This window comes from Eumetopias jubatus, unplaced genomic scaffold (genome assembly GCF_037043125.1).
Source record: "Eumetopias jubatus isolate StellerSeaLion01/CBP00866 unplaced genomic scaffold, mEumJub1_p1.0 scaffold_13, whole genome shotgun sequence".
In the NCBI taxonomy this organism is placed as follows: domain Eukaryota; kingdom Metazoa; phylum Chordata; class Mammalia; order Carnivora; family Otariidae; genus Eumetopias; species Eumetopias jubatus.
Window position 1 is genome coordinate 105,284,268 of NW_028274819.1, and position 12,487 is coordinate 105,296,754.

A 12,487-nucleotide genomic window follows, 5' to 3' on the forward strand; every position below is an offset into this window, starting at 1 on the left:
AACAATCCAACAATAAGATATAATAGTAAATATTTACGCATCAAGTATGGCAGCAGCCAAATACATAAAGCAATTATTAACAGACATAAAGAAATCAATAGTAATACAATAATAGTAAGAGACTTTAAGACACACATCAATGGATAGATCATCCAAACAGAAATTCAACAAGGAAACGGTGGCTTTAAATGACACATTGGACCAGATGGATCTAACAGATACATTCAGAACATTTCATCTAAAAACAGTGGAATACACTTTTTTTTCAATTTCACATGGAACATTCTCCAGAATAGATCACATGTTGAGCCACAAAATAAGTCTCAACAAATTAAAAAAGACTGAAATCATATCATGCATCTTTTCCAACCACATCGGTATGAAACTAGAAATCACACATAAGAAAAAATCTGGAAAGAACACAAATACATGGAGGCTAAATAAATTGCTACTGATAACAATAAATGGGTCCAACAACACATCAAAGAGGAAATCAAAAAATACATGGAGACAAATGAAAATGAAAACACAATTGGTCTGAAATCTTTCAGATGCAGGAAAAGCTTGTCCTAACAGGGAAGATTATAGCAATACAGGCCTACCTCAAGAGGCAAGAAAAATCTCAAACAACCTAACCTTATACCGAAAGGAGCTAGAAAAGGAACAAAGCCCAAAGCCAAAAGTAATAATAATAATAATAATAAAGATTAGAGCATAAATAAATGAAATAAAGGCTACAAAAACAGTAGAAAGGATAAATGAAACCAGGAGCTGGTTCTTTGAAAAGATCAACAAAACTGATAAACCCTTAGCCAGACTTAAGAAAAAAAAAGGAGAGAGAGACAACTCAAATAAATAAAATCAGAATTGAAGGAGGAGAAATAACAACCATCACCAGAGAAATACAAAGAATTATAAGAGATTATTATAAAAAGTTTTATGCCAACAAATTAGATAATCTAGAAGAAATGGATAAATTCCTGGAAACATATAACCTTCCAAAACTGAATCAAGAAGAAAGAGAATGTTTAATAGACTGATTACTAGCAATGAAATTCAATCAGTAAAAAAAAAAAAACAAAACCAAAAAGACTCCCAACAAACAAAAATCCAGGACCAGATGGCTTCACAAGTAAATTCTACCAAACATGTAAAGAGTTAATACCTATTATTTCTCAAACTATTCCAAAAAAACAGAATAGGAAGGAAAATTTCCAAATTCATTCTAAGAGGCAGCATTACCCTGACACCAATACCAGATAAAGACACTACAAAACAAAACAAAAGAAACAAAAAAACAGCCTACAAAAACTACAGGCCAATATCTCTGCTGAACACAGATGTAAAAATATTTAATGAAATATGGGCAAACCAAATTAAACAATACATTAAAAATTATTCACCATAATTAACTGGGATTTATTCTAGGGATGCAAAGGTGATTCAATATTCATCAATCAACATGATACATTACATTAACAAGAGAATGGATAAAAACCATATCATCATCTCAATAGATGCAGAAAAAGCATCTGGCAAAGTATAACACCCATTCATGATAAAAACTTGCAACAAAACAGGTTTAGAGGGAACTACTTCAACATATTAAAGGCCATATATGACAAACCCATAGCTAACATCATACCCAATGATGAAAAACCAGGAGCTCTTCTTCTAAGATCAGGAAGAGGACAAGCATGTCCATTCTCACCACTTTTATTCAACACAGTACTGGAAGTCCTAGCCATAGCAATCAGACACAAAATGAAAGGCATCCAAATTGGTAAGAAGTAAAACTTTACTATTTGTAGATGACATACATTATACAGAAAACTCTAAAGACTTCACTAAAAAAATTCAGTAAAGTCATAGGATATGAAATTAATATGCAGAAATCTAGTGCATTTCTATACACTAATAATGAAATAGAAGGAGAAATTAGGAAAACAATCCCACTTAATAACTGTATCAAAAAGAATAAGCTACCTAGGAATAAACTTAACCATGGAGGTGAAAGACCTGTACTCCCAAAACTATAAAACTGAAAGAAAAACTGAAGACAATATAAACAAATGGAAAGATATTCCATGCTCATAGACTGAAGAATCAATGTTGTTAAAATGTCTACACTATACTACCGAAAGCAATCTACAGATTTAATGCTATCCCTATCAAAATACCAGTAATATTTTTCACAGAACTAGAACAAAAACCCAGAACAAAAACTAGAACAAGACCCCAAAAAGTCAAAGCAATCTTTTTTTTTTCAATTTTTATTAACATATAATGTATTATTTGTTTCAGGGGTACAGGTCAGTGATTCATCAGTCTTACACAATAGTCAAAGCAATCTTGAAAAAGAAAAACAAAGCTGGAGGTATCACAATCCCAATTTCAAGATATACTACAAAAGTTGTAGTAATCAAAACAGTATGGTACTGGCACAAAAACAGACACACAGATCAATAGAACAGAACAGAGTGCCTAGAAATAAACCCATGCTTATATGGTCAACTACTCTACAACAAAGGAGGCAAGAATATACAATGGTGAAAAGACAGTCTTTTCAACAAATGCTGGGAAAACTGGACAGCTACATGCAAAAGACTGAAACTGGATCACTTTCTAACACCATACACCACCCCCCAAAAAACCCCTCAAAATGGATGAAAGACCTAAATGTGAGACCTGAAACCATAAAAAACCAGAAGAGAGCACAGGCGGTAATTTCTCTGACATCGGCCATAGCAACATTTTTCTAGATAGTTCTCCTTTGGCAAGGGAAACAAAAGCAAAAATAAACTATTAGTACTAAACCAAATAAAAACTTTTGCACAGCAAAGGAAACCAACAATAAAACCAAAAAGGCAACCTACTGAATGGGAGAAGATATCTGTACATGATGTATCTGTTAAGGGGGTAAGATCCAAAATATATTTAAAAAACTCATACAACTCAACAAAAAAACAAACCAATTAAAAAATGGGCAGAGGACTTGAATAGACATTCTTCCAAAGATGACATCCAGATGGCAAACAGACACATGAAAAGATGCTCAACATCACTCAACATCAGGGAAATGCAAATCAAAATCACAACGAGTTATCGCCTTACACTAGTTGGAAAAGGTAAAATCAAAAAGACAAATAACAAGTGTTAGTGAGGATCTGGAGAGAAAGAGACCTTCAGGCACTGTTGGCGGGAATATAAACTGGCAAGGCCACTGTGGAAAACAGTATTGAGGTTCCTCAAATATTAAAAATAGAAATACTATATGATCCATTAATTTCACTAATGGGTATTTACCCAAAGAAAACAAAAACACGAATTTGAAAAAAACATATATGCAGCCATATGTTTATTACAGTATTATTTACAATAGCCAAGATATGGAAGCAACCTAAGTGTCCATCAGCATGCACGCGCGCGCGCGTGTGCGCGCGCGCACACACACACACACACACACACACACACACACACACACACACACAGAGGCTGGAATATTATGCAGCCATAAAAAAGGATATCATGCCATTTTGGACTTGGTTGGATCTGAGGATGATACTGTGCTAAGGGAAATAAGTCAAACTGAGAAAGCAAATATCATATGACTCCATTCATAAGTGGAATCTGAAAAAAATACACAAAAACAAATGAATAAACAACAAAAAGCAGAATCAGACCTATAAATACAGAGAACAAATTGATGGTTGCCAGAGGAGAAGAAGGTGGGGCATTGGGCAAAACGGGTGAAGGGGAGAGGGAGATACAGGGTTCCAGCTATGGAATGAATAAGTCACAGGAATAAAAGGCACAGTATAACAAATACAGTCAACGATATAGTAATAGCAACATAATGGGACAATATAACATCAGATGATGGCTACACTTGTGGTAAATGTAGCATAATGTATAAACTTGCCAATTCACTAAGTTGTACACTTGAAAATAATGTAGAATTGTGTATCAACTATACTCAAAAAAATTAAAAAGAGTACACTTATTGTGGTGAGCACTGAGTAATGTATAGAATTGTTGAATATGTTGTACACCTTAAAGTAATAAAACAGTGTGTGTAAACTATATCTCAATAAAGAAAAAAAACCACCCATCCCATTTAACCTAAGGATTCTACTTCTGAGAAATTATTTGAAGGAAATAACCTGAAACGATGGTAAAGACTTATTTGTAAATATATTCAGTGAATATTATTTGTAATATAAAAATAGAAACAGTAAGTGGGAAGTAATTATGTGAATTACAGTAAGCTTATGTTATGATGGTTATACAGCTATTAGAATAGTTTTTCTTAATAATATAAAGGATTGCTTAGACTATAATATTAAATTAAAAAACCAGTATTTGAGCTCAGTCTCAACACAAGGTATGTATAGAAAAAGACCAGGAAAAACTAGATATAACTATGACAAAAATGTTATTAGTGGGTGAAAAAAATTGTGGACTATTTTTCTGCTTTATACTTTTCTGTGCAATTTTTCTTCAATGAACATGGATTACTTTTCTAATAGGAAAAACAAAAAATGAAGTTATTATATTTATCAAATATGCTAACTTTTCCATCTGTGAAATTTTAGTCATTTTCATTTTATTTTCTAAATTCTCTATAAAATGGCTATATTATTTGCTAAAATGTAAATATTAATGAAGACTACATACAGAGAAATGTTTCCAACAAAGTAAAAAATAATACATACAAAAGTAAGAATATATAAAATACAAATTTGTACAGAAGACAAGGGATTAAATGTATGAGCAGAAATGAAATAGTGTTAAGCTGATGGATGAAAGATTTTTTTTCACTTTTCAAAATGCAATTTAATGGTAATTTATCCTGTCTTTAACAAAAATTGCTTTTCACTTCTCATTAAAGAAATATTCATCTCACGCACTTAAAGAAACCACACCATAAAAGTAGCTTGGGGGACTTTATAAGGAAGTTACACAACAAGAGCAGTACTTCTAGTAACAAATCAGAAGGGATTAACATATGCTTGCTGTCTCAGGTAATAGTTGCTTCAGCGCTATTTACCACTCTGAAGTACCAAAGAGTATTATTCTTACCATACAATTAGATCTTCAAGATAAACATTAAATGTACTTTACAAGCTCATACTTCAAATCATGGGTGGAATTAGAACATTTGACCGACAAGTCAATGTGACTGAGTGGTCCTACAAAAAAAGGGTTTCTGAAAGCAGTAAAAGTCAATGGTAAAACATGGAGTTCTCTAGTTATCTTTTAAGTGTAAATAAACTACAATTTTTTTCCAGTTTAAAATTGACTTTTATTTTTTAAAAAGATTTTACTTATTTACCTGAGAGACAAAGAGAGCACAAGCGAGGGAGAGGAGAGGCAGAGGGGGCCCACTCCCTGCTGAGCATAGAGACCAACTCAGGCTGGAACTCAGGACCCTGAGACCATGACCTGAGCTAAAGTCAAGAGGCAGACACTTAATCGACTGAGCCACCCAGGCACCCTAAAACTGACTTTTAAAAATGTAGGAATTTATATAATGCAATAAATCCTCATGAAGATTTAATTTCTCTTTTCCAATGGTGAATAAGGAAAACAGACTGGAGAAAAGGTAAATGTCATTACATTTTTAGATCCATAGAAATTGAACCAAGGATTAAGACTATAAAAGAAATGATTAAAAAATATTCTATCTTAAAAATTATTTAAACAAATCATCAAAAATGACAACTCAATTTAAAAAATGGGCCAAGGGTGCCTGGGTGGCTCAGTCTGTTAAGTGGTTGCTTTCGGCTCAGGTCACGATCCCAGGTCCTGGGATCGAGTTCCGCATTAGGTTCCCTGCTCGGTGGGGAGTCTGCTTCTCTGCCCCTCCCCTGGATCGTGCTCCCTCTCTCTCTCTAATAAATAAAATCTTAAAACAAACAAATAAAAAAAACCCAAAAAACAAAAAATGGTCCAAAGGACAAAAAACAATTCACAAAAGAAATAACAAATAGTCATCTTTATAAAACTATGCACTCAAAGTAAAGGAAAAATGTTAAATCAGAAATGTTAATTAAAATAAAAAAATACTACTCTCTCCTATCAACTGGGAAAGATTTAAAAAATAATAGTCCTGGCAAATGCTTTCTTCCTGGTGAAAATTAACAGGTGTGACTTTTCTAGAGGATAATTTGGCATCTCATGCCATAAGATGTAGATATAAGGACATATTCCTTGACCCAAGAATTGCACTGCCATGGGATTACCCTGAGGGAATAATCAGTTAAGCGCACAAAGATATATATACATATATATATAGGAATGCCCTCTGAAACATTACCTTAGAGAAACAGCAAAAGAGAGAAACAGTCTAAATGTTCAATAATAGGAAATTGATGAAATAAAATACAATCATATGTAAGAACGCTATTTAACGATGCTTTAGACTTTAACTCGGGGAAATGTTAACACATTAAATAAAAAAACATATAGATGACATCAATTTTCATTACTAACATATAAAATATATGTGAATAATGAAGAGGATATGAACCAAATATTAATAGTGGTGATCTCTTGGTCTGAATGGTGGCATTAAGAACGTTTATTTTCTTGAGTTTGTCAACAATATCTACAATGAACATGCATACTTTTGTAATGGGGAAAAAAACAAATACTATGTTTATCTTAGAGAAAAACTTAAAACAAATTTTAGCATTTTTCAGTCTAATTCATCCAAGATTTATCACTTTAACTATTTGAAGTATTTTAAAAATGTTTTCTAAATGAGGAACTTCTGATGAAATCCCTAAATGTAATTGTCTTTCATTCTTCTAATAATCTCAAACTGGATATAGGGATTTCTCGCTATTTCTCCTTGAAGGGTGGGAAAGCAATCTCCATAAATGTTCTGAATAAAAGCATATAAATACATTAAAAACTTTTTTCAAAAAATATGGAGGTAGAAGACAGAAGAGGTGCTAGGTACACTAAATAGGAAAGAACGGTATCTTAGTGAATTTCTGGAATCCATTTGGCTCCAAGGAAACTGACTCTACCATCAGCAGTGGCCCATAAGTCAAATGTCATCATATGAATCCAGGAATGGAGGCCAGTTTCAGTTATTTCCAAATAAATGTTTTCTAAATTGCCAGATACTGAGAGAGAATTTCCCAGTGGAATCAAAATCAGAACGCATTAAACTCTGTTAAAGTTAAAAATTTCTACAGAATACAAAAATTTACACAACTTTTATTTTGGATGTTTGTCCCCAACCACTCCCCAGAAAGAACAGATCATTTTGAGCAATATTTAGCAGAATAATTTGTCAAATATTATTTGTCTGGGGTGCCAAGAAACTAGAAAACAGTTTCTAATATAGCACATATATTCCATGACAAATATAGTTTTCATTTCAACACACTATAAAGACCATATATAGGCCCAGATACAAATAATAGTGATTAAGTTATCTGATAACCAGTCCTTCTGTCGTACACAGTATAGCTGCTTCTTGAAATATGGACTATTTCAGAGCACAAGATTAATACCAAGACTACTGAGAGGAGTCCTAAAACTTGAAGGCAATATATAAAATTCAAATGTATTAAAAAAATAAGTTCTCGTCAAGAAACACTGTAATCAGAATATAATATTCTTTTTGTTTGTATCCTCCCTCTAAAAATGCAATTTTGATACTTTAACTCTTTGGAAAACTTTAAAAAATACTTACATTAAGGAAGTAAAGAATTATGCCTAAACCTAAAAACCCCAAAATGCACACAGAAAGCTTTTCAGTGAACAAAAGCAGTCTTCAGAATGTCCTTGCTATCAATTTTGCATCCCAGGTTCTCTTAAGGATAACAAAGTAGCCCAATACCAACATGCCCTTTTAATAAGGTAATTTTCAGAACTTCTGTGAAACAGCTTTAAGATTCTATGGACCACACACTTATATGCTCTTTAAGCACTTTATGAGATATGGTATTGAGGAAAATACAATTACCTGTCACAGAAAAGATCTGAAAATAACTAATGGTTACCCTGGGGTGGTGATATTATGGGTAATTTTTTTCATTTATCTATACTTTACAATTTTTCAATATAACATGATCAATTTGATAATATATATTATTCCTTAACGTGACAATAGTATCTTCTCACTTGATAATTTCCTTTCTAGGAATTTACCTCCAAATCCCACTCCCTCTTCCTGCCCCTCCCCTGGAAAAAAACGCAAAGAGTTACATACAAATATTATTCACTGCAAATTATTTACTGTAAGTGAAAACTGGAAATGTTCAATAATAAGAAAATTATTCAATAGGATAGAATTCATCTACAAGGTAGAACACTATGCAGCTATTAAAAACGTTTTATAAAGTTATATATAATAAGCAAAATATGGTATACAATAAGTGGAAAAGAGGATGTAATTTATGTAAGTGTATACAGCATATGATCTCATTTATGGAAAATAAATAATAATAATAAAAAGACTAGAGGGAAATATGCCATGAGAATGATTTACTCCCATTGGTGGGGGAATTGCACATGTACTTTTTGTACACTATATTCTTCTTTATATTTTCTATAGTAAGACTCTTTAATAGAAAACAAAAACAACTTAAGGGTACAAATGACTTCTTTGGAATTTTATTTAACAGACAAAAACCAACAAAAAAATTAGCCACACAATTGGAAAGAAAAATTCTTTGCTAGCACAGATTTGATAAAATAAAACACTACTCAAGGACATTCACAGCATAGCAAACGAGCAACCACTATTGCCTAAAATAGTTTAACAGTCTAAATGCTATTATTCTTTTCCCATTATGCTAATTTTATAAAATTAGCTGCTCTAATTCATAAACCACAAACCAACACTACAAAGCTTTTCTGAAGTATTATATTAGGAAGCTGGATTCTATCACCACCTGCCTTCCCTTTTGTGTGCAAAATTTACATAGAGATCTAACATGAGAATACGGCTTCAGATGATGATGTAATTATACTTCTTAAACAATGTTAAGCTATTTGATAGATTAGACCAAAATGAAGATCTCTTTGTGTGTACTGATTTTTCTTTTCCGAAAAGGCAAACAGTCTTGGATCTCCCATCTCTGTAGAAAATACATCATTCTTCAGTGATTCAGAACAAGGGACAGAGAAGAGCCAAGTAAAAATAACAGGGTCCAATTGTTTACCACAGAGACGTTTCAACTAAGCCCTAAAATTTACCTTGGGTTCAGACTTGGGAAGAAAGACCTCTAAGTTTTAACACACAAACTTACATTGACGTTAAACCATACTATACTGAAGAAATTTCTCTAAGAAGTATAATCATGATATTTAGCTGATATTGCTCTTTATACCACTTTAATTGTTCTCACTGTAATACTGTAGTACGTTCAGCAGTGAGAACCTAAAATAATGTTAAATAAAACTTTAAGGTTTCCACCAGCCATCTTATTTACAGTATTTGAGATAGTTGTATTTATTGAAGACAGACATATTTATCCAATGAATGAAGATAATAAACACTGCTTTAAAAATCCTTATTAATAGTATACTTCAAGAAACAATTTTATAGGTGCTGTTGCTAAACAATTCTTAATGCAAATTACCACAAAAATTCACAAAGCAACTTTGCAAAACTTCAGATCTACAAGAACCTTTCTCTTCATTAATTACCCTATTTCCCTCATTCCTCTCAACTTTAAAAAATTTCCACTCACACCAAATTACCAGGGATACTCACCCATCTTAAATTCACATTATTTCTTTTTATATGTTAAAGACACCTTCTTTTGAAAAGCAAAAGGAGATGGGTTCTATGGACTAGAAATTTAGCTTTTCAAGTAAATCATTTTACACATGTATACTAGGATCTGAGTGATCTTTCAGGATCCGACCTGTGCCTTCGATTACAAAAGCATTGATGTCAGTATCTGATGGCTAAACCACGGTACTACTCCACAGTGCCCCCTAGCTCCACCAGATATATCAGTTTAAAAGGGACACGGTTTGAACTGTCAACTTCAAGAGAAAGTGTCACTCATTACCAGCTCACCTAAACAGTTCTTAAAGAGATACCCTAGTATCTAAATTTGGCCTAATAAGTAACAGCTGAATTAATTAAATCTTGTGACCAATACTGATAAAAGCTGATGAGAAAAAGAATTATGAACTAATGGGTTTGGAATTCAACCACATAAAAACGTTCAGAAGTTCTGTAAGAAGCTTTCTTTAATGCACAATTTGTTTGATTTTTGGAGTCATCAAGCAAGGACTCACATAAAAATACACATTAAAAATGCCTTCTTTTATGCAGTTTATGGGGAAATAGCATGGCATTAGGCCATGGTTCTTTAGAGGAATGGAGTCAATTTCTTCATTTTTAGAAATGCTGGGATCAAGATTAAGTAATCTCACTACAGTCACATTATTTATCGTTACAAACTTAGTATAATTGCTAACAATGGTACATTTATGAGAGAAAATTTGTGACCTTGGTCCTGATGCTATAAAATAGTCAGATTTGGAACGCCTCACCTTTAGCAGGGGAGGACAAAAAGTAAAGATGACACGATGAACATATGCCCCTACTTTTTGGAAATGGATTCCTTCACATCAAGCAAAACTTCCAAGAACAGCAGCAACAAAAATCACTCAAGTTTTCAAATGTCCTTCACGTCACATAACCATTCCGGAAACCCATTCCTACGTTCCTGCATGTTCAACCTCTAGCACATTCGCACTAATTAAGGGGGAAATCAACTGAGTAGGATGAAAACTGAGGGAAAGAAGAACCAGAAAAAGGACGAAACTCCAGAACAACGACAATAAGGCAGGGTAGAGTACGTCAAAAACACAACGGTTTATTCTAAAGAATGGTTTTGTTTCCACTGTCTTTCTGAAGTATTTAATTTGCACGTCCTAAAATAGAGACCCTGAGGAGAGCAGCTTGAGGCAGTGAAAGGAAGGGGGGCGGGTTAGGTAAGAAGAGAGACTTGGGAGAAAATATGTACGGTGCATCAGAATGTGCGGCGGAGTGGGGGATGCTGGCTGGGTTCACCGCCAGGAAGCAGTTGAGGGCTTTAGGAGTAGAGAGGCAGAACCAGATGTGGCTTAAGGCACGCGCCCTCGCCACCAGCACGCACACCTGGCCAAGGGACAGCCTGGGCGAAGCGAGACCGAGCCCCCAGCTGTGCAAGCGCAGAGATGACCATTTTAACCAGTTCTATTGTCTGGAGTATTAGATGGAAATGCCTCAGGCACGAGATCAAGCTAGCCTGACACCAAATCAGAGCCGCTGTCGGGCAAAAGGAGGGAGAGAAGATGGACAATGGCCGTCCGGGCATTCCCAGCCACCGGGGGGCCCCTTCCCCGCGGAGCCGGGGAGGGGCGCCGCGGTCACCGGGGCCGCGCGATGCCCTGTCCCGGGAGTCCGAGCGCAGGCGGCCCCTTCCCCGGGGCTGGCGACGTCCCTCATCGCGCAGCCCGCGAGCACCCAGACTTCCCCTCCCACCCCACCCCCAGCTCAGAGCAGGGAAGACGCGGAACTTGGGCTCCGGAGCGGAGGCCACAGATCAGGTCACGGCCCGGGTGGGAGGTTCTGGGAGAAATTCCGTGTGGCCACCGGGGGTGGCGTAGAGAAGGCAAGGCTCGGGCCGGTCGGGTTTCCAACTGGACGACACCTCGGGTCGAGGTGACCGGGCCCCGAGCCCTACGGCGCTCACCGACCCCCCTGCACCTCCCGGGTCCTCACAGTCCCAGGCCCTTCGCCTCCGCTAGAGACCCGGCCTCTCTGCTAGACTCAGCAACCCCCCCAACCCCGTCGCAGCCGCCCCTCCCGGCCAACAGCTCCTCTCTCCCGGACCCTCGCCTCGGACGCTCCCGCCGAGCCCCGGGCCGCACCTCGGTCTTGGTGATCCGGTGCCGCCCCAGCTTCACCACAGCGAAGTTACCCTTGCCCAGCGTGCCCTCGATGTCGTAGAACCCCACCCGGACCGGCCCGCGCTGCAAGTGCTTCGGGCCATCCGCCATGACCATGCTGGGCCCCGCTGCTAGACACGGCGGACTGGAGCGCGGGCTGGCGGGCCGGCGGCGCGGCTTGGCTCCGGCGACGCCGCTCCCCTCGCTCCCTCGCTCGGTCCCTCCCGCTCGGCTGGGCCCAGCCAGGCGCGCGCCGCCGCTGACGTGCGCCGACGTCAGGGGGCCGGGGCAGGGGGGCGGGGGCGGGACCGGGCCTCGATTGGTCACCATGGCGACCGGAGCACCGCCGACGTCGGCTGGAGGGAGGGAGGGAGGGAGGGAGGGAGGGAGGGAGCGAGGGAAGACGGGCGGGGCCTGGACGGCGCGTTCTTTTCGGACTCAGGCGCCCCTGGTTCTCCGCAGCCTTGCAGCTGATAGGGGCGGGGTCACCTCCGGGCCCGCCCAGTGCCTCGGCCACCCAGCCGAAGGGCAAGAGCGAGCCCTGGTGGGCGGAACGGAGGGGTGCAGCGAC

At 37.5% G+C, this 12,487-nt stretch overlaps 1 protein-coding gene across 1 annotated transcript in view; it reads right to left on the reverse strand.

Moving 5' to 3' along the window:
* Positions 1-12,147, reverse strand: part of SIK2 (salt inducible kinase 2) — a 122,498-nt gene extending 110,351 nt beyond the window's left edge. Inside the window, exon 1 of the mRNA XM_028105842.1 lies at positions 11,899-12,147. Within this exon, the coding sequence (XP_027961643.1) occupies positions 11,899-12,033 (135 nt within the window). The 5' untranslated portion in view covers positions 12,034-12,147. The remainder of the gene's footprint in view (positions 1-11,898) is intronic.
* Positions 12,148-12,487: the final 340 nt, after the last annotated feature.